General features: G+C 59.0%; 1 protein-coding gene across 3 annotated transcripts in view; it reads right to left on the bottom strand.

The window, feature by feature from the left end:
- MPRIP (myosin phosphatase Rho interacting protein) overlaps positions 1 to 21,300 on the bottom strand; it is a 129,409-nt gene that overhangs the window by 41,192 nt on the left and 66,917 nt on the right. For all 3 annotated transcript variants that reach the window (XM_060134581.1, XM_060134580.1, XM_060134579.1), the window contains exons 4-5: positions 8,015 to 8,166; positions 3,397 to 3,481 (exon numbers count right to left, since the gene is read on the bottom strand). In XM_060134581.1, coding sequence (XP_059990564.1) covers positions 3,397 to 3,481; positions 8,015 to 8,166 — 237 coding nt within the window. The remainder of the gene's footprint in view (positions 1 to 3,396; positions 3,482 to 8,014; positions 8,167 to 21,300) is intronic.

Here is a 21,300-nt window from a genome sequence, read left to right as displayed (position 1 = left end):
CCTTTTGGTAGCCCTGCTTTCTCCTGCCTCTATGCCAAGCCTCACCGAGTCAGCAGGGACAGGAGGGCAGTCTAGCGGCAGGAACAAAGCCACCGTGGCTTGCAGGAGAGGGGCTAGTTTCTAAGTAAAGTCGCTTCTCTCCAGCGCAGCTGGGTGGACAGCAGACTTCGCAGGGGCTGGGCCAGGGCCACACGGCACCACCCCCACCCCCCAGGCGTCACCATCACGGGAGGGAGGGTGCCGGGGCGCACGCCAACACAGATCCCTGGTGCCTGTGTGAGAGGAAAGAGGGGACACCCAGGCTCCCAGGTGCTGGCTCTGTGTGGCTGGGACAGCTGCACGTCCAGGGCTGTCAGTGCCATAATGAAGTCTGTGCTGTTTGGCTGCTCAGAAAGGGTTTTCAAAGCAGAGACGAAAGAGGAAGCAGGGCAGGAAGGCAGGCCCCAGTCAAGGGGCCTCTGAAGCCTCCACATGCTAAGCAGGCCCCTCTGGAGGGGGTTTCACAGAAAGCCTTGCTTTCTACCTCCAGGGCATGGAAACTGAGCAGGGACCCAGTGAGAAGGAGGGTCCTGACCCGGAGTGGGTACGGCAGCAAGCACCCAAGTGGAAAATAAGATACCTGAGAAGAGGTGGCAGCTGACAGCACATGTATGGGCCTGAGGTGGGCCGGGCCCTGGACCTGACGTGGGGCCTCACTCATGGAGAAAGGTCTGCTGTTTTATGGGTCTTTGAAGAAACGCCAAGAAGCAAGGGCCAAGAGCCTGAGCAGGTAGGGAGACAGAGGATCCAGCCCCTGGCCTGCACACGGGGCTGGGAGACACACGGCCCCTGGCCTCACCCGAGTCCCAGCTCTGGGCTTTGGGGAGAGGGAGGCAAGGGCCGCTGGTTACACCCTGAGTGGATGATCACTCCTCCTCTCCAGGCACCTCGTTACCAGGAAGTCTTTCCTCAAACAGCCTGAGCAAGCAGCAGCTCCCGGGAGCCTGTGCCTCTCAGGCTCCAGCCTCGGAGACTCTGGTCAGGGCCAGCCTGTCTCCCCCACTGCGCTGGGCTCTGCTGGGACCCCCGCCCCCGGCAGAGAGGACGTCTGCTCTCCCCCACAGCCCGATCCTCATCCCCCCTCATGCCTGAGGGGTGCCTGCACGCTCCAAGGCCCCAGCTCCCGAATGCCTCGACACCCTCCTCGAAACAGGACTCCGGGCTCCCCTGCCCGCCTGAGTTCCTAGAGCGTGGGGTGCAGCAAAGGGACACCTCCAGCCCCCAGCTGGTTTGATCCCAAACTCCGGGGCCATGAGAAAAAGGCTAGGTATGGGGTCTTGGGTTCTTGTCTCTATGGGGGCCCCTAAGGCATTAGGCTTTTCCCACAGCTGCATCTTGGGCTGCGGAGGGGAGGCCTGCCCAGAGACCCTCCCCCGCCCCCCGGACCCAAGTCTCCTCTGGACAGGCCCCACAGCCCTCCACGAGACTGACTGACAGGGGGTTGTCCCTGATGAAGGCTCACAGCCTCCAGAAATCAGCAGCCTTGAATGGGATGCTCAGGGGAGCCAGGGCAGAAGGAAGAGACACCCTGCCTGCCGTAGGTCGAGCAGAGGAGGCTGGGACCTCAGTACCCTGGGCTCTAAGAGACCCTCAGGGAAGAGGGTGATCTCCCCACCCTGCAATCACATGGCTCCCGCTACCAACCCAAAATGTGAAGCAGCATTTGCGGGGAGAGGATGTCACAGGGGAAGGGACAACTGGGAAGCAGGGACACAACCAAATTCCCCGGCCTGGTTGAAAGTGCCTTCTGTATGTGTATTTGCCTTATTTGGAGGCAGGAGCTCTGCTCCAACACTGTTTCCAAGGCATCGCTATGGAAACGCGATGGAACTCTAAACACCCTTATTCCGCCTGGGGTTTTCTCTCAAATCAGGAAGCTTTGGGGGATTTGCCTGTGTGTCTGCTGTTCCCCAGCAGGAAGCTCCACCTTCTGTCTCTAGGAACGCGTGCAATTCCATTTTGCCGACTTCCTGCCAGGGACACTACCCTCCAGGGGGATGCTGGCCTGGGACCCTTCGGGGAGGGTGGGCAGAAGGCAGACAAGGACCATCGGCTGAGAGCAGGCCGGGGCCACACTCCATCAGCAGGAGGGCCTGTGCAGCAGCCCAGAGCAGGCGTGGCCAGGGGAGTCTGAGGGGGCGTGCAGGAGAAAGGGGACCGGGCCAGCACACACCTCCCTCTCCTGCCCAGACCTCTGTCACCCAGGGAAGCCCAGAGGAGCCAGCAGGGACTGATGAGCCCCAGAGGGTAGCCAGGTTCTCCACGGGAGGGCTGTCAGGCTCTGGGGCTTGTGAGATGCTCACGGGACCCCCGATCACTATCCTGTTCACTCTCAGGGGTGCTGTGAGGCTCAATCAGGCAAGACAACTGAGTAACAGGAAAGTTTGGGGCAGAGAGGAAAGGAATCACATGTACAGTTGGCCCTTTGAACAAGCAGGGGTTGGAGCGCTGCCCCCTCTGAGCGGTCAAATATCCAGCACGACTTAGAGTCAGCTCTCTGTATCCGCGGTTCCAACCAACCGCGGACCGTGTAGTCCTGCAGGATTTACTATTGAAAACAACCCACATAAAGTGGGCCCACAGAGCTCAAGCCCATGTGTTCCAGGGTCAACTGCACTGAGCACCCAGGACGGGCCCAGTACTTCCTTCCACACACACGGGTAGCCGAGAACTAGACTTCCACAGGCCCATTTTGCAAATCAGCTCACTGAGTCCCTGAATCCCTCCAGTGCCCTGAGCCCCTACAGGCCAGCCAGGGAGGGAAGGGCTGGACCTGGTGGGACCACCCCAGCCACCTCCCACTCTGGTCTCATGGGATCTGAGGCAGAGGCACAAAATCAAGGCCAGTGCCAGTGTTTTCCATTTATGGTCAACCCAGAGCATAAGTGGGGCCCCTCAAGAGCCCCTCACTTGGCTGGGACACTCTAGGACCCCCCTGCCCAGCCCCCCTGTTCAGCCTGCTGTCTGCAGAATCATCTCTGTGTGGGAAGTGGAGCTGAGCTGAAACCTTTCCTCCCGGCTCCCCAGCAGCTGGCAGGACGGTCGGGGGAGGGACAGGCACTGTGCTACTGCTGCGAACCCCCTGCCTGCAGGGTGGATGCCTCTGGGGGCAGCTCCACAGCAGGCCACCCCCTCCCAGTAGGGGTCCTGCCTTGTGGCTCGGAGAGGAGTGTGCAGCTCACAGACCAACAGAAGGAAGGAAAGGACCCCAGGGCTGATGGCCACCTCACCCCTGACGTGACCCCTTTCCCTTGCGCCCTATTCTAGGCTGGGTACTGAAGCCCCCCAACCTCCTAGGGCGCACTCTCTTTGCCCCAGCTCCACCAAGGGGATGCCAGCTGGCAGCCCCGCCCTCACCTGTGGTGTGGGGGGCTCCACCTTCCGCTTCTTCTTCTGGTTCTGCTTGTTGGTCCTGGGATAGACCGTGAGCATCTCCAGCCAGCTGGGGAAAGAGGAGGGGGGAGCGCCAGTCAGAACCTGCTCTCAGGGACCAGGACCCCGCCGGTGCCCACCCAGCCTCCAGGCACCAGAGCAAGGCAGAGCACCACTCAGATCAGAGCTGTCACTGCCGGGGCAGGAAACCCAGCAGCGCAGCCGGGACGAGCACAGACTGAGCCGAGGCCACTCCCAGGCGCTGACCCCACGATGACCACAGCGCAGGCGGGGAGGCCCTTCAGGCCTGGAGATGGGGCGGGCTCCACGCTGGTGCGGCGGGAGGCCTGACCGCAGGCCCCTGCCAAGGACTCGGCACTGTTTCTACTACTGACCTTTCTCTGGGGCCTGGACTCCACTCGAGGAAGGAACCCGGGACTCTGCTATTGAACTTCCCCACAGCGGGTCACTTCAGGGGGCTGCGCATCTGACCTCCGAGACTCATTCACTCACCTCTGGGCCCGACTTGCACAGGGAGGGCGCTGGGCACCTCGGTTTTGGGGAAGGCCCAGCAGAGCTGCCCAGGGACCCTGTCCAGGGACCCATACCAGGGCCCACATGCTGGACCAGCAGCAGGGAAGGCCACGGGGGAGCGTGGGAAGAACAGGGAATGAGGCAGGAGGCTTGGATTCAGATCTGGCTCTGCCACCCCCAAACCATGACCCCAGGTGGCTCCCAGGCCTCTGGGCTTCTGTCTCCTGGTCTCTGACGCCAGGGGCTGGATTAGGCCATGACATGACCACTGCTTGCCTCACTGGAGCTTCGTAATAGCTGGGAAGGTTGGAGGAAGGGGAAAGAAGGAGGTGTGGTGGCGAAGGGCAGCCCCAGTGCTTTCTCCACAGGGGAAGGTACTGCAGGAGACACTGGGCCACTTCTTCCCAGAACCCCAGGGTCCGTGTTGGGCCTGCTGCCAGCCTAGGCTGACGACCTGGTGGCGCTGGCTGAGCTGCTGTACAAGGCAGGGTCTGCACGGTCAGGGCCCTGGCTGTAGCAATGACCGGCACCCCAAGCCTGGGGCAGGGAGAAGGGCTCTGGTCTTTAGTTCTCAGAGGTGCTTCTTTCATTTGCGGGGGGGCGGGGGGGGGGGCGGGGTGGAGGCTGGTCATAGCCGGCTTCTGGGACAGCCTAGGGGGCTGTGCTGGTTGTGCTGCTGACAGCTGTCAGCTGGGAGAGCAGGATTGGGTGTGGGGCATCCCAGCATCCGAGGTGAGGCCCAGCCCAGCAAGAGCAGGGCATTCTCAGTTTGCTGAGAGAATGAACAATCCCTGCACTGTGCAGACCTGACGCACAGGTCCTGCGCCTGTGGTCCTCGAAGCAAGAAAGGAGGCCACGGCTGAATCTGCACAGCAGCAGACGAGCACTCTCCAAGGCCTTCCTTCAGGTAACCTAAGGAGTTCGCGTGCTTGCGGGGTTAAGAGACCTGCTTTCTAGCCTGCCACGGGGGCTGAATTTCCTCTGGGAAGTTCACACCAAGGAACCACGCCTGCTGAGGGCCCCTCTTCAAGCTTTACCGGGGAAGGGAGGGGAGGGGAGGAGAGACTGCTCGGCAAAGTCACCTCATCCCGCAGGGCCCCAGGAGCGGGGGCCGTGGCAGGGAGGGGCAGAGCCTTCGGGGTGCCCGGAGCCTCTGCACGCTGGCCCAGTCGCTCTTGAATGGCAACACTAACGAGCTGGGCAAACCTGTGCACCTCGCAGGACAGGGCCTCACGGGAAAGGAGAGAAGATCTGCCCCGCGGCTACGCTGCTGACTAAGTGGAGCCCCCGGAGACTCAGGGATGGAGCGCAGGGCGAGGGTGGGCCCGGCCTGCCCCACTCAGCGGTGCCGTGGCCAGAGGTTGGGGGATGCCCAGTCCAGGCACAGATAATGGGCCGTGTCCCCCATACTGGGGTTCCTCACAGCAGCCCAGCAGCATGTGTCTGGTGCTACCCAGATGGGTTACAGACGTTGAAATACACCCAGGAAAGAGATGAGTGCGGGGAATGAACACACGCGGCTGGTGGTGAATGTGGGCGCCAGGGACACGGTAGAGGGGCCCCTCAACTCTGAGGGCAGAGCTCAAAGGCAGCGGTATGGAGAGGAGGGGCAGCTGGGACCCAGCCCCGCCAGAGGCACTGAAGAGCCCCCTTGCCAACTCCTGCCAAATCTCACCTCCTCTGAAGAGCCAGGTGGAGCGGCACCTCCTGCTGTGAGGGGACAGGGAAAGAGACTCTCGCCATCAGCTCTGGGACAGACGCGGCTGCCTCTGGCCATCCGGGGGTCTCCATTCAGAGAAGACCCCGGAAAGAAGGCAGAAGGGACTGTTCTCTACTCCTCTCCCTTGAAGTCAGCACCTCTTTAGGGACCCATGTGGGGGCCCCAGAGCCCACAGATGAGGTTACCCAGCAAGGAGCCTTGCCAGGCGCTCAGACCCAGGAGGCCAAGGGCAGGGCAGAGGAGGGAGAGAAGATGCAGACACAGTCTGTCCCCAGGGTTGCAGGAGCCCTCGCACTGGGCAGGAAGCAGCGAGGCCCAGCCCAGGATGAGGGGAGGGGAAGAGTGTCAGGTAACTGGCTCCGGCTCTGGGTTTGCCACCAAGCCACGACACTAGGCTCCAGCCTCAGGACCCCCAGGACACACAGCTGGTATCTCACCCGCTAATGACCTTGTCTACCCACGCTGCACAGGAATGGCAGGCCCTGTACATGCATATAGGAGTGACTGTGGGAAAGGGGCTCAGGGACTGAGCCAAGGACCCTGCCAAGTGCCTGACGGAGGGTCCCATCAGAGAGGCCAGAGACCACATGGCACGCCACTACATCACTGACCTGGGCCCCAGCTCACATGCTCCCTGTTGTCCTGGGGACCTCAGACACCCCTTTCCCATCCAACGTCACCCAGACCCCTCCCTAGGACCCAGCTCCCAAGTGGCGGGGAACAGATCTCCTCAAGGAATCCAGTTGGGCAATGGAACCTCGGCCAGGCGTGCCTGCCAGACAAGGCCATGGCAGCAAGTGTGAACCAGGACGTGCAAATGGCTCCGTGCTGTCACTCACCCCTGGAGTGACTAGGCTCCCTTCATGTCCTGGACCTCAGTCTCCCAACCGCAGAACGAGGGCTTGTAAAACCCTTTACACTCTTAAACCACAAGGTTCTAAGACGAGGATTAAGGAGAAGCAGTGAAAGTGGTCCTTCTGTTAGGCCCTAGAGTCAGAAACGCAAACCTGCCTCTGCCCAGGAGAAGAGGACTTGGGGTGAGCTGGCACCCCGGAGGGGGCCTCTGAGCCCCTTGGCAGCACGAGTCTGGCCCCTGCTCCACGCCCACCTCAGCAAGAACAGGGTCTCCTGGCCACACTCTCAGTTTCTCACTCAGCAGCCTTGGGCAGGCTGCAGCTGAAGCCCTGAACCCCAGGCCAGGGCTCTCAGCAGCCTTCAATCTGTTGAAAGCAAAGTGTCTGACATTCTAATTCTCTGTCTTCTGTGCTGTAATAATCAGCCCAGTCCCCCAACCCCTCTGGTTCACTTTTTCACTTTCACCTTAAAGGATGACGGGATTCTGCATGACCCAGCACCCAAGCTCCCGGCAGGGCCGGGGCACCTGCTCGCTGTCATGTACCATGTCACGTACCGTGTCACGAACCGTGTCACGTACTGTGTGTGGCTGGGTGCACAGGACTGGTGGCAGGTGCCCCAGGAGCAGGGCTCCCAGAAGGCAGATGTGGCAGGGCTCAGAGCACAGAGCTCAGCCCGCTGGCCTATTGGCTGCCTGAAAATCTGGGCCCCTCTACTTCCTAGGGCTTCCCCAAGCCTCTTGCCAAGGCATGCTGGGGGAGCAGGTGACCCAGAACTCTGTCCCTTCCCCTCGGCTGAGGAAGGCAGTGCGTGCGGTCACCCTGCGGTGACTCCCATAGGCAGGCACGGGGCACACGAGGGAGACACAGGCCTCCTCCACTCAGACAAGCCCCGCCCTTTATGAGCGCCAGCTGATGGAGCCACATGCGTCGCAGTGGAGGGCTTCCCAGAGACGTCACAGCTTTGGGGACAGAGGGTCACTGCAGACCGAGGGGAGGGCGGGAACGAAGGCGAGGAGCTGGGGAGAGGCAGCAGGGGGCGTGCGGTGACAAGCAGCTCAGCAAGGAGGGACAGGGCGGTGGGGGCAAAGGCTGCGGGGCTGAGAAGGGCCCCAGGGGCTTTCAGGCAGGAGGGAGGCGAGGTCGGATGAGCTCTGGAAACTGAGCCCCTCGTGGCTGAGCGATAGATGGTTGGAGCGCAGTGAGAATGGAGCGCAGACCCCAGAGAGAGGCTGGGAAGATGCGCCAGCGCCAGCAGAGGGAGGCCGCTGGGGGAGCAGGACATGCAGGGGCAGCCTGGCGAGTGTGTGGACATGGGGATGAAGCAAAGGTGGGTGGAGGGTGAGGCCAGTGTGGGTGAAGAGAGGGACTCAGAAGAGGAGACACACGGGGCAGAAAGTGAGGGCAACGCCAGCTGTCGTGCCTAAGAGTCCTGGTCCAAAGAGCTGCTGGCAGGCGGGGGCCCCTCTTCCCAAGACGTGCAGAGCGAACTCACCCGCTGATGATCTCCTTGGTCTCTGCCCGGATGAAGTGCTCCTTCTCGGGGGTCAGAATGCACAGGGAGAACTTCTGGCCCGTGCGGCCCTCCCCATCCACCACGTCTGTGCACTGGTTCATGTTGATGGTGCCCTGAGGGAGGGTTGTGGGCTGCGAGAGGAAGAAGATGGGGCAGGGAGTCAGTCACTCTGGGGGCAGAGGAAGGCAGCAGGGAGTGTCCCTGCATCCCACGGTCCTTTCTGACCCTCTGTGCTTCTCCTCAGTCACCTGGACCTCTCACAGCTGTGCAGACAGCTGATTACAGCAGAGGACAGGGTGTGCACTGCCTCGGCCCGGCCCTCACAGCCCGCCTTCCCACTGACCCATCTCCAGGGAGCAGCGGTGACAGGCCTGCTCTTCTCAGAGGATATCCAGCTGGACATTCCTTCCCACTGGAGAACAACATCCCAGCTAGTCCTGGAGGAGGGCGGGGGGCTGGGGGGTGGGGACAGGCAGGAGACACTCCTTTAAGACAGCTGGGACGACAGAGGCAGCCAGGAGCCTGGTCTCAGAGGGTGACTGATCCAGGAAAGCAGGGAGAAAAGCTCCGGAGGAGGTAGTTTCAAAATAGCAAGGTTACTTTTAGAGGCAAGAGGGGGCCAGAGAGAAGCACATCTTGATGGCGGGCTGTGGGGCAGGCAGGCCACCTCCAGGGCTGCCCATGAGGAGCACCGCCAGGCTGCCTGGCCAGGGCCAGAATAACAACTTCCCCCCTCTTTTCTATCAGCTAGGCTATTAGACACTGATATCAGGGAGAGAAACCCAGAAATGAGAAAAGATGGTTCTAAGAAGTTCCTACTGAGGGGAAGGGTGAGGACCTCCCCCAAACATGAGGAGGCTTATGGGCGGGGGAGGCAGGTGGCCATGGCTGCCACCACACCAGGTGCAAAGACCCCGCTGAGGGCTCTCACAGGGAGACGAGCCCCAGCTCCGACTCCCACCTCCACCTCCAGGGCAGCTGCCAGCTCCCCCAGCTGCCCCACGGAGCCCTCCCCAAGCGCTCGGCGCTTCCCAGGTCCTGGAGGAGCAGCAGGGAGAAAAGGCAATGGTGGCTGCTGGACTAGGGGCTGCCTCGTCCGTGCTCCCTCCCTCCCACCTGCCAGCAGAGGAGGGGGGCCCCGAGCTCTTCTGACCCACCGCCACCTCCCTTCTTATCCACTGGGGCCCGACCCCAGGAGCCAGACCCAAGGGGCACTGGGTTCCCCGAGTTCTGGCCCTGACGTGGCCGCGGGCTTGCTGGGCCACCGCAGGGGAAGGACTAAGCTCCCTGGCTTCCAGAAGCCTTTCTGTGGGGGGCCTCTGGGATCAGCCTGTCCTCCTTGGGCCCAGCTCAGAAGGGAGGTGGCAGGGCAGGAGGGCTGGCCGTGAGCCCACAACAGGGAAATAGCATGCACCCTTGCTGTGTATTCAAAGTGTGTCCCGTCTCCGAACTGCCCCCCAGGTGGGGACATGACAAGGGGCCACACCCACGCCAAGCCTAGTGCCCTTGTTGAGTGAAGTGACCTGGTAGCATCTCTCCTGGGGGCTCCTGGACGGCCCTTGAGCTGGGAAACGGAGCTTGGGTGGGTTGTCCTCAACCAAGCAGAGGGGGTCCCTTGGGAGCAGCGGACAAGGGAGGTGGCCTGGGTTCCCCACCCCGGATGAGTGTGTCTTCCCCCACTTCCTGCCCCGGCCCCAGCCCCTGCTCCCTTCAGAGGGTCTAACACTGGGCCTTCCCCGGCATCGTGCCAGTGCCCTTCGGAACCGTCTCTGGGTGGCGACCTCTGCCCTCTCTGGAGCCAGACTCCCGCAGGCGGGAACACTCAATCCCCGCTGGCCCTGACAAGGCACACGGCCTCTATGAGGCAGGTCCTCAGGGAGGACCCTGATGCCACGAGGAGTAAGGCACGAGCTGAAAGCACAGGCGCGCCTGGTGCACTCCTTTCCTGAGAGAGCCGGACAGGAGCAGAGGGGCTCTTCCTCCTTCATCCACCATGCTGCCGGCACAGGCGCACGGCCCTGAAGAGTTACCCGTCTGTTACACACACAATACACACAGGTAAGTTCAATGGGAACCATAAAAGACATCACCAAAAGTTCTAGAGTTTTCTTCTCACTAGACCACGTAGTGGGCCCCCTGGAGGCACACGTTCCTCTTTAGAGACCACTGCTCCAGGGCTCGGGGTACCAAGCTGCTCACTGGCCCCTTCTGCACAGTGAGTAGGTTCCCAGGTGAGGTTTCCCTGCCGGCCCTGCAGCTCCGTGTGGTCACAGGACTCACTCACCAACTGCACCATGAGACTTCTGGCAACCTCTCCCTGACACGAAGGCTCTACCTCCTTCCGGAAAAGCTTTCAGAAAGGCCAATGAAAGGCAAAAACAAAACAAGCTAGGGCTGAAGGACATGGAAGTTTCTTTACCACCTCTGTGTCAGGATCTTCCAGTTACAACCTCTTTCCTGCTTCCTTAAATGTGGCTTACCACAAGGCGGGCATTATCTAATCCTGTTACACAAGCAGGAGAGGGAGCAGAGAGTAAACAGCGGTCATCAACAGAAGGGAGAACTGGCAAACCGGTCCAGGTTCACAGGGACCTGCCCGTGACGGCTCCTTCGGGGTCTCAACAGCGCCACCCAGGGGAAGAGGCAGCACCCGCACACCGCTGCGCGCTCACTGACCGCTCCCATCACCCGCACCTGCCCCTTCACTGCTCTGCCTTCAATTGCATCTCTCGCACTCACAGCTCGGGCAGACTCAACCAAGGGTCTCCAGGGAGTCCCAGGCTGAGGTCTGACCCTCCCCACCTCTGTCCAGGAGCAGAGCACACCCACCTGCATGCTCAGCATTGGGGAGAGAAGAGAGCACACTCCATATAACAACCCCTTTCCTGGCTAGGCGGCCCTGGTGCTGGGAGAGCCAGGGCGAGTACCTAGGCTGTAATGCAGCCCTCACCCCTGGCACTGTCAAAAGAGAAACCAGCCCAGTCCAGCGAGCTCCCGGCCCTCATCCTGCAATTCAAGAAGTTAGGAATCCAGGCCTTCCCCAGGGCTGGGCATCACCTAGTTTTGCTCATTTCACTTTCCAAAAAAGGAATGGCTGTTGGAGGGCCAACCGATGCGGCTGTGTTGCCAAGTTATGGGTTCAGTCCTCACCCGGCAATGTCACTGGACGGCCCTCCAGCCATCTGGGGGCCTCTGATCCTCCTCTGGCTTCCACACTGCACCAGCTAAGATGGCAGAGCTGCGACAGGGCTGAAGATCCTCTAAGAATGAGGTGGCCAAGCAGGAGAGCACAAGACAAGGGCCTCTGTCTGGGGATGTGACCACACTCTACCGAGAAGCCAGCTTTCCTGCCTGTCGTCTGCTCGCTGACTCACAAGAGGCCCACTCAGGAAACTCCTGAGCAGCAGCCTCACCCCCACCCTCGGCCCAAGCAGGTGCCATTCAGGGAAAACAGCCCTTGTCCATTTCTTGCCGGATCCTGGAAGTTTGGGAAGCAGTGAGCTTCTGAGAGCCTGAGAAAAAGAAGAGGAAAGTTGGACAGAAACACAGGGAAGGGCCCTTGAGACCTTTCAGCAGGACCGTCCCACCAGGCAGCTGTGCTTGCAGACCCAGAGGGGAGGCAGCTCGAAGGCGAGACTCAGATGGGATGGGAATCCGCCATTTTACCCCTCACTCCCCTAGTCAGAGGGGAAAATGGAGACCCACAGAAGCAAAGGGCAAAGAAGCACTCTCAAGGGCGGAAGGTACTTCTCAAGGGAGCCCAACCCCGTCCACTGTCTGAGGTCCTAGCTTGCTTAGGCCACTCAAGCCCGGTCCAAGCAGAGCCCACATCCTTTCTTTGGGATTGAGGAGGTGGGACCTGAGTCCTCTACAGAAGCGAGGTGGTCCTGGGGAGCACCTCACCCAGTTGCAGGCGCCCCCAGAGCCCCACGTCCCTGGAGAAGCAGGTGCTGGTCAGGCTCACAGAGGCCGTCTCCTGGCTCTTCCCACTCCCGCCAAGCTGTCCACAGAGCCCCAAGCCTAGCGCACCATGAGTCCTTCTCTCAAGAGGCAGCGCTGGTGACCGCCCCAAGCGCCACCCAGGCCACAGTCCAGCCCAGCAACCAGCACTCTCCGGATGGATATCCCCAAAGCCCAGGTTCCCCAAAGAAACTGTAAAGACTCTTGGAAAAGGGGTCTTGAGGCGCACCCATGAGATCACGATCCCACCAGGACCCGGAGTGAGCCCAGCCCCTGCCCGGACCCAGCAGCTCAGAGAGGCCTCTGCCAATCTCGGCCAGGGCCCCGGAGCAGTGGGGGTGGACAAGAGGCTACAGGAGGTGCCCGCCCAGCAGAACTTCCTTCCTCCCGTTCCTCTGGTTGCCAGCAGCCAGCTGTGCCCAGTCGTGCTGTGAGCTTCCCCCATGTTCCACGTCGTGGTCCACAGGGGGCTCACAGCCATCCTGCAGAGCAGCCCAGGCCAAGCTGTGCCCACAGTCTCACTGCCAGTCCCCAGGCGTCGGGTCTGTGTCCTTGCTGTCACCTGACCTCCTCCCAGGGAGCCCTGACTCTGCACCCTCCCTGCCCCTTAGATCTCCAGTGTGAACCTGCCTGCTCCAACTCACTGCCCTGGAGGATGCTTGGCCAGCCAGGCTAGGGGCTATGGCACAGGGGACCTGCCACCTGACCGCCCATCACCCCAGGACAGGAGGGAGTGCTGGTGCCAAACACCGACCTCACTCCCAGCCCCCTCCTCCCCGCAGAGATTGGAGGGGCTAAGCTAGACTCTGGGCCTTAGGTTTCCAGAACCCACTGGCCAAGAGGAGCCCCAGCCTTGGACCAGAATCCTAACTGTGCCGCCACCACCTCTGTGACCTTGGGCAACTTGTACATTGTGAGCCTCAGCTTCCACAGGTGTAAAGTGGGAGTAACAGTATGCCCACTCCAGAGGTAAAATGGAGTAGCTGCTGTGGAAAACAGTGTGGAAGTTCCTCAAAAAGTTAAACATGGAGTCACCTTATGACCCGGAGAGGAGACGTTAAGTCACTGCATTTTCCCTGAGTGCTGCCACGGGAAGAAGGGATGCAAGTGTTGGCCACGTGTGCCTCCTACCCTGGGGCACAGAGGGGGCCACGGGGTGAAGGGAGAGAGCTGACCTGCTGGGCGGGAGGGACCTCCAGGCCTCATCCTGTCCCTGAGACGGGAGGGAAAGCCTGGCCTCCTGCCTGCTGGCCCTAAGGTGACCAACAAATGGCTCTTAAAAATGATGGGCCACACCAAGGGGTTTACCCGAGGGTGGCGAGCAGCTCACGCCTATCCTCCGTGCCTCGTCAGCCCCCATCTTAAGGCCCTGGGGAAGATCTAGCTCTGGTTCCCCAGCCACACTCTGCAGGGGGAGCTGGGGGAAGGTGCGGGGAGGCAGGGCTCTGCCCTCTGCCCAGCACCGACCCCCTCCCCGGTGCAGCATCCCCACCCTCCTCCCCGTGGGCTCCCTGGAGCAGGGGGTCCAGCTGTGAGGGCTGCATCCCCCTCGAATCAAGTCAGGAAGGTGGGAGCCCCGAGCCTGGGGTCTGTTCAGTGGCGGCTCTGTGGCTTCGGCTCCTCGGCCAGCTCCCCGGGAAGAGCCCAGGCCTCGCCAGACCTCCTCACCTCAGCTGCTCCTACAGCCTTGGGCCCAAGCCCTCCGCCCCGAGCCTGAGGTCCTTGACCACTCCGGCCTCCCCTCCTGTCCCTGCCCGCAGGTCTAGGCAACTGCGGCCACTCGCTGAACAGGTCACCTCTTGCACGGCCATTCCCTGCCGGAAGCGCCTGCCTTACCTCCCTCACCGCCAGGATGGTCGCCCTGTCCCCTCTGGAGGGGAGGGCCCTGTGTGTAGTCCCTGGTCCACGCACGGGCCTGGATAAAACTAACTGGATTCTCCTCCACATACCTACGCTGGCACTGCCCAAAATGAGCTTCAGTGCACATTTTCTAATGACAGACGAAACAAACCAACCCGTCTAAGTTTATATTGCATAAATATTTATGCCTTGTTTGTAAAGAAGTTACACTTTATTTATAAAATAGGAATACCCAATCTTACCAAATCTCATGTTTGTTAAGCAGACAGCAGGGGACACAAGTGCAAAGGCCACAGTGACAAGTCCTCCACAGTTGAGGAGCCTGAGGGAGAGGAGTTAGCTGGAGGGAGATGCAGGGCCCAGAAAGGGAACCCCGCCTCCAGGAGCCCAGGGCCCTGCTCTGTGGCCACCAGCCCTGGGTCCAGAACTGTAGCAAGTTGCAGACGACAGAGTAGAAAGGCAAGAGATGGGGTGGTGACACTGCAATGATCTCATCTACAACACATGTCCAGAGTACACAGAGAGACAGAAGGACGACAAGGCTGGGGAGGACTGAAGGTGACAGCTGAGGAGTGCAGAGCTTCTTTGGAGGGGGCGGTGAAAACAGTTCTCAGATTAGACTGTGGTGATGGTCATACACAACCCTGCGAATACACTAAAAGACAATGACCTGTATACCTAAAAACAAAACAAAACACTGCGCAAACGTGGAAAATAACAAGGAGGGCTTGCGGCCAGCTAGTCCTGGCCCCAGTCAGGGTCCTGCGGGAGGAGCACTCCTCGCCCATGGCCTCCAGCCCAGGCCTGGAAGGTGACAGAGGCCCAGGGCGGCAGGTGGACTGAAGCCCAGGTGCCCGGCTCCTCAGCTACCTCTGCATGGCCTCAACCGCAGGAAGAGCAGGGCAGCTCAGTGGAGCAGCCTGAGGGCCAACTTCAGTCTCCCGGCTCTGACGACACGCGTCTGCTGGAGACGACACATGAGCAGCTGCTCCCGTCCCCAGGAGGCCCCCTTCCAAGATCCGGCCCTGGGTCCATCCAGGGGTAGCGTGGGCCTCCATGGACTCAGCACAGAGGGGCCCACAGGACGCAGGACAGGCCCGCTGGGGCGGCAGCCTGGTAGCTGTTGGAAGAGGAGAGGGCCGAGGAGCCCAACGTCGCACAAGTGCCGTGGTCTGGGGGAGACGGCGGTGATGACCCGTTCTGGGCTTTGTCGACCAGCAAACTCCTTGCCTTCACGGGGCATTGGTAGGGTCAGCGAAACTTACTTCTTAAGGAAGAAAAAAACACAAGGACCCTTTCCACTTGCTGCCGATGCCAGGAAGTTCCTTCCCACACCTGCGGGGCAGGACTGGCTGCTGGCTGGGCCGCCCTCAGGCTCCTGGCCAAGGCCCACCTACTCCTCAGATGGGGCTGGGAGCGCAGGGAAGGACAGCTCTCCCCACGCAGCCAGCACGGCAACAGCACTGCACAAGAGCCAGGTGCCTGCTATACCACACATGACAGCTGACTCACACTGGATCAAACACCCAAATGTAAAAGCAGAAACTATAAACCTCTTAGAAGAAGACCAAGGGCAACAGCTTTATAACAGTGGATTTGACAATGACTTCTCGGACATGACACCAAAAGCACAGGCAACAAAAAAAATAAGCTGGACTCCATCAAAATTAGAAACTTCTGTGCATCTAAGAACACAATGAAGAGAGTAAAAAGGCAACCCACAGAATGGAAGAAAACATTTGCAAATCACATATCTGATAAAGGATTAATATCCAGAATACATAAAGAACCCTTACAACTCAACAGCAAAAACACAGACAATTAATAAATGAGCTAAAGGGACTTCCCTGGCAGTGCAGTGGTTAAGAATCTGCCTGCCAATGCAGGGGACATGGGTTTGAGCCCTGGTCCGGGATGATCCCACATGCCGCGGAGCAACTAAGCCCGTGAGCCACAACTACTGAGCCTGCGTGCTGCAACTACTGAAGTCCACGCACCTAGAGCCCGTGCTCTGCAACAAGAAAAGCCACTGCAATGGGAAGCCCACGCAATGCAACGAAGAGTAGCCCCCGCTCGCTCCAACTAGAGAAAGCCCGCGTGCAGCAACAGAGACCCAATGCAGCCAAAAATAAAATAAATAAACAAAATAAATTTTCTTAAAAATAAATGAGCTAAAGACCTGAATGGACGTTTCTCCAAAGAAGACATACAAATGGTCAACAAGCACATGAAAAGATGTGCAACATCGTTAGTTATTTGGAAAATGCAAATTAAAACCACAATGAGGGCTTCCCTGGTGGCGCAGTGGTTGAGAGTCTGCCTGCCGATGCAGGGGGACACGGGTTCGTGCTGCGGTCTGGGAAGATCCCACATGCCGCGGAGCAGCTAGGCCCGTAAGCCATGGCCGCTGAGCCTGTGCGTCCGGAGCCTGTGCTCCGCAACGGGAGAGGCCACAACAGTGAGAGGCCCGCGTACCGCAAAACAAACAAACAAACAAAAAACCACAATGAGATACCACTTTGCACCTATTAGGATGGTTATAATTTTTTTAAAAAAGCTGAAAGTAATGAGTGTTGACAAGGATGTGGAAAAACTGGAACCCATGGTGCGTTGCTGGTGGAAGAGAAAATGGTGCTGCCACTGTGGAAAACAGTCTGGCAGTTCCTCAGAAAATCAAACATAGACTCATCTTATCATCTAGTAATTCCACTTCTAGGTATATACCCAGAAGAACTGAAAGCAGGAACTCAGGTATTTGCACACCCACATACATAGCAACATTATGCACAGGAGCCCAAAGGTAGAAACAACCCAAGTGTCCACTGAGATAAACAAAGCATGGTTTATCCAAACAATGGAATATTATTCATTATAAAAAGGAATAAATGGGACATCCCTGGTGGCACAGTGGTTAAGACTCTGCCTGCCAATGCAGGGGACAGGGGTTCGAGCCCTGGTCCAGGAGGATCCCACATGCCGTGAAGCAACTAAGCCTGTGCACCACAACTACTGAGCCTGCGCTCTAGAGCCCAAGAACCACACCTACTGAGCCTGCGTGCCGCAACTACTGAAGCCCGTGCGCCTAGAGCCTGTGCTTCCCAACAAAGAGAAGCCCGCACACCACAACGAAGAGTAGCCCCTGCTCGCCGCAACTAGAGAAAGCCCATGTGCAGCAACAAAGACCCAACGCAGCCAAAAATAAATAAATATATTATATTTTAAAAGAAGGACTGAAATTCTGACACGTGCTACAAAATGGATGAACCTTGAAAACATTATGTTAAGTGAAGTACACGAGACACAAAAGGACAAATATTAGTGTTTAACTGGTATGGAGTTTCAATCTGGGAAGACGAAAAATTCCAAAGATGGATGATGGTGATAGTTACACAACAGTGTGATGTATTTAATGCCACTGAGCTGCACACTTGAAAATGCTCAAGATGGTAAGTTTTACGTTATCTGTATCTGAACACACACGCGTACACACACATACATACCCCAAGAACCAGTGCCCAGGCCAACTTGGATTCCCACCTTGGGAGTGAAAACACGCACGGCAGTAACCGATGCAGGGAAACAGGCAAAAAGAAACACTGCATTTAGGCCAACAGGCTCCCTGAGTGGAAGTGGTCGCTCTATGGATGGAGCCCAGCCAAGTCACCCAACGCACAGTGGCCTCCTGTGAGGCCCTCCCCAACATGCACAGAACAGAACAACGGGCGCGGACCTCAACCCTCTCACCCCCAGCCCCCTACCTTTCCCCATTCCCAATCCTCGTCCCGGGGCGGGAGAAGCACCCCACACAGGCAGCACAGGGCCCGGGACCCTGCTGCTCCCCTCTCGTACAGGGGTCAGTGCCCCACACCTCAGCCAGACCTGGACGACGTAAGAACTATCTTCCTGGACGGTGTGGTGACCTCAGGCACAAATTACGTACGAAAGAGCAACCAGGACAGGTGAGCCTTCTGACTTCAACAGGACTGGGGCAGCTGAGCACAATGGCCGGGTCCACCCCAGGGCCAGGAGGCTCACTTCCTTAGCTCCAGCCCTTGAAGTAAATCAGTCTCCTTCCCCATCAGCAGAACCACTAAAACCGACCTTTACATTTTGCCTTGCCCGGTTCCCGCCCGGCACCCACACCCCTATCCCCGTTCTTCTGCGGGCCTGCACAGTGTCCCTCGTATCGACCTCTGCTCCTGGTGACTTGCGGCAGTCTTTGGGAGCCGACCGAGGACACTGCTGGAGGAAATACGTCCTTGCCTGCCTGACTCACACCTGGTGCTGTACTCACACCTGCCTAAGTTCTGGGCTCTGACCAGATGCACTTGACAGTTATAATCACATCTACTGAGGGAGAGAGAGGAGAAGCCCTCGAGGCCTGCCTGAAAGACCCCAGGGTCACCTTAGAACGCACAGGCAAAAGTCTGGATTCAGACAACAGGTGTTTACCGAGCCCCTGCTTTGTGCCAGGGACAGAGGTAAGAACAGGACAGACAGAATGTCACCTTTACAAAAGTTCACTTTACTCTCGTGGTGATGAAGGGAAATAAAAAGAACGAAGAACGATCCCATTTCAAGTAGGGGTAAGTGACAGGAATACAAGGACAGCAGGTATGGGGCTGGGAGCGCCTGGGGAGGCGACGCGCTCACAGGACCCCAGCAGAGGCCGTGTGGAGGAGAAAGCGAGCGCTCAGGTCACCCGACAGGGACGAGCAGGGTCTGGCCCACGGAAGCCAGAGGGCAGGCCTGCTGGTAGGACTGGAACAAAGGGGCCCGAGGTGGCCACAGCCTGCAGGGCCCGAGGACGTGGTCTGCTGCGGAGGGGGGCCCAGGAGAGGGAGACCGCTTGACTGTGGCTCTGACCCTGGACAAGATGCTAAACTCAAGAACTGAATTTCTTTTCTTTTCTGCACTTGGCTTATATTCCAGCTACTTTTCACGGGCAATTCTATCCCCCTGCCTTCATAGAAAATGGACCCTTTTAGGCTCATGACACAAGCGACGGGACTCAGACAGGCAGGAGCAGGAAAGGCAGAGACAGCAGAGGACGGAGGTCAGCAGCTGGCTGGAAGGCAAGGTCAGCAGCCGGCTTCATGAAGAAAGCAAGCTGCCAACCGCAGCCTTTGCTACGGCCACCCCTGGGGCACAAGACAGTTCTGGCAGCAACTCTGGGAGAAGTCCCCCATACGATGGTACCTAAAGATCAGGGGAGCTGGAGGGACAGAGAACCCAAGGACCATCTGACTGTTGGAGCTGGAAAGGCCTCTCAGAGGCAGCTCAGGGCGGAGAGCAGAGCCTTGCTGGGGCAGGAGTGCGGCAGGAAAGGGGCGCAAGACAGAGCAGAAGCAGTCCCGAGGGGCAGAGCTGGGGGGCTGAGGAGGACAGACATAAAGAAAGGGACTTGAACTCCACTTTCTTCTGAGATGTAAAGGAGATGGAGCCAGTGTCCCTGTCCCCAGCCCTATCACTTCTCAGCAGAGACAGTTTCCTTCTGGCAAAGACTCACGTCCATCAGAGCAGGAGGCCTGAGACATCAGGTATCCAGTGGGCAAGGAAGCAGACCCACGAGGGGTCACACGGCCCAAGGGAGCACAGACCCACAGGGGTCACACGGCCCATGGGCAGCACCATGAAGCCCAGGGCCACCAGGTGGCTTCCTGGAGCCAGGGGAAGGACGTGGCAAGGGGGGAGTAGAAAGGCTAGTGTTGGCGCCCCTGACAGAAATGTGCGGGATGGGGGCGGGGCAGGACGCTGCAGCTCACACAGCCAGCAGCTGTCCCCCCTTCACCCCTCAGCCCCCATGTGCTGCTCTGAAATGCCGCTCCAGGCTCCGCAGCCGCAGCCCGAGGAGGCCACCTTGTTCCAGCGGAGAGTGTTTCAGGGATGGGACGCGCTTAAGTCAGGACTCGACAAAGACCAGAAATAAACAGAACTTGGTTCATAGGAGTGGCAAGCGGTGCAGACAGGCTCCTGAGATGAGTCCCACAGGAGCAGACTGAAGGCGCCCAGGCTGCTGAGCCTAGAGGAGGAGGGCTGGGGCGGAGGGGCTGGGGACACAGGACAGGGCCTCGTCTCTGAAAGCATCCACACGGGACGCCAGGCCCCGGGGACACAGCACCACCACGGTGAGTTCAGCACTGCAGTAAAGGCATGAGCAGAGCCTACGGGGAGGAGGGAAGGAGGCCGGGAATGCAGGAGCCAAGTCTAAAAGGCCTCTTGTGGCCCAGGACCAGGCTGGTCTGGCAAGGCCCAGGGAAGAGCCAGGCTCAGGGGCAGAAGCCGCAGGTGTGGAGCTCAGCTGGAGCCGAGGACATGCAGACGCTAAGGGTCCCTTGATAAATGGACATTCTGTCCCCATAAACCTGGGGCTGGCACCACCTCCACTGTAGATAAAGGCAAAGCGCCGCTCCCAACAGCATTTGCCGCTCAGGAGGAACTCGCCGAGCACCTACTCTGTGCTGGGCTCCACTGTGGGCACTGGGGACGCAGCGACAAACAGAACTGACCACCATCTCTGTCCTCACCGAGCTGACCGTGCGGTCTCAGAGTCAAACAAGTCAGATGGACGGAGTCAATAATGTGTGAGGTGGCAGTGAAGGGCCACGGTGGGGAGTGAAGTGGGAGTGAGGACAGAGGACGAGGGGGACCCGCCATGCCCACGCGTGGAAAGGTGGGAAGGCGCCAGTCCTCCCGGTGCCAATGGATGAGTAAGCCTCAAGCCCCGTTCCGGTCCTGCTGCCCTGATTTAATCAGGCAAAGAGTCTGAAGGAGAGTCTAGTAACTAAAGTACAAGGAGTCCTGAGAAGGTGCTAGTTTACGCCTCAACAGCCGTTCCCAGTGCAGCCTCAGACTCACCACCGTCACTGGCCTCCCGACACCAGGTCACAGCAGCAGGTGCCCAGGGCAGCAGGGGATGAGCGAAGCCCGTGGTACTTTCCGACTGTGACCTGAGCCCACCCACCTTCTGGCTTTGCTCCCATGACCTGAGCCCCCCGTCCTGCACCGGACACCAGCCCGGGCTTCCCTGCCAGTGGTCAGGGTACCCCCTTCCTCCAGCTGCCCTCCAAGGGCAGCTCCAGAGGCACTGCATTTCCCAGCCCTTCCCAGCTGCCTGGCCTGGAGAAACCTCCTCTTTCTCCCAGTTTCTTTGGTACTGCTTCTTCCTTTTTATTTTTAAAATGAACTTCTAATTCTAGGATACATTTAGGTTTACAGAAAGTTGTGAAGACAGCAGAGAGCTCTCGGTTCCCCTTCCTAGTAATGTCTCACATCAGTGTGGTATGTTCATCACAGTCACGAAACCAATACCGATCCGGGACGGTTAACTGGAGTCCATCCTTTACTCACATTTCCCTAGTTTCTCCTCACGTCCTTTTCTGTCCCAGACCCCACAGGATGTGCAGTTGTCGTGTCACCTTAGCTCCTCTCCGCTGTAACACTTT

Source organism: Lagenorhynchus albirostris, chromosome 20, assembly GCF_949774975.1.
Source record: "Lagenorhynchus albirostris chromosome 20, mLagAlb1.1, whole genome shotgun sequence".
In the NCBI taxonomy this organism is placed as follows: Eukaryota; Metazoa; Chordata; class Mammalia; order Artiodactyla; family Delphinidae; genus Lagenorhynchus; species Lagenorhynchus albirostris.
This window is presented reverse-complemented; position numbering and strand designations above follow the sequence as displayed.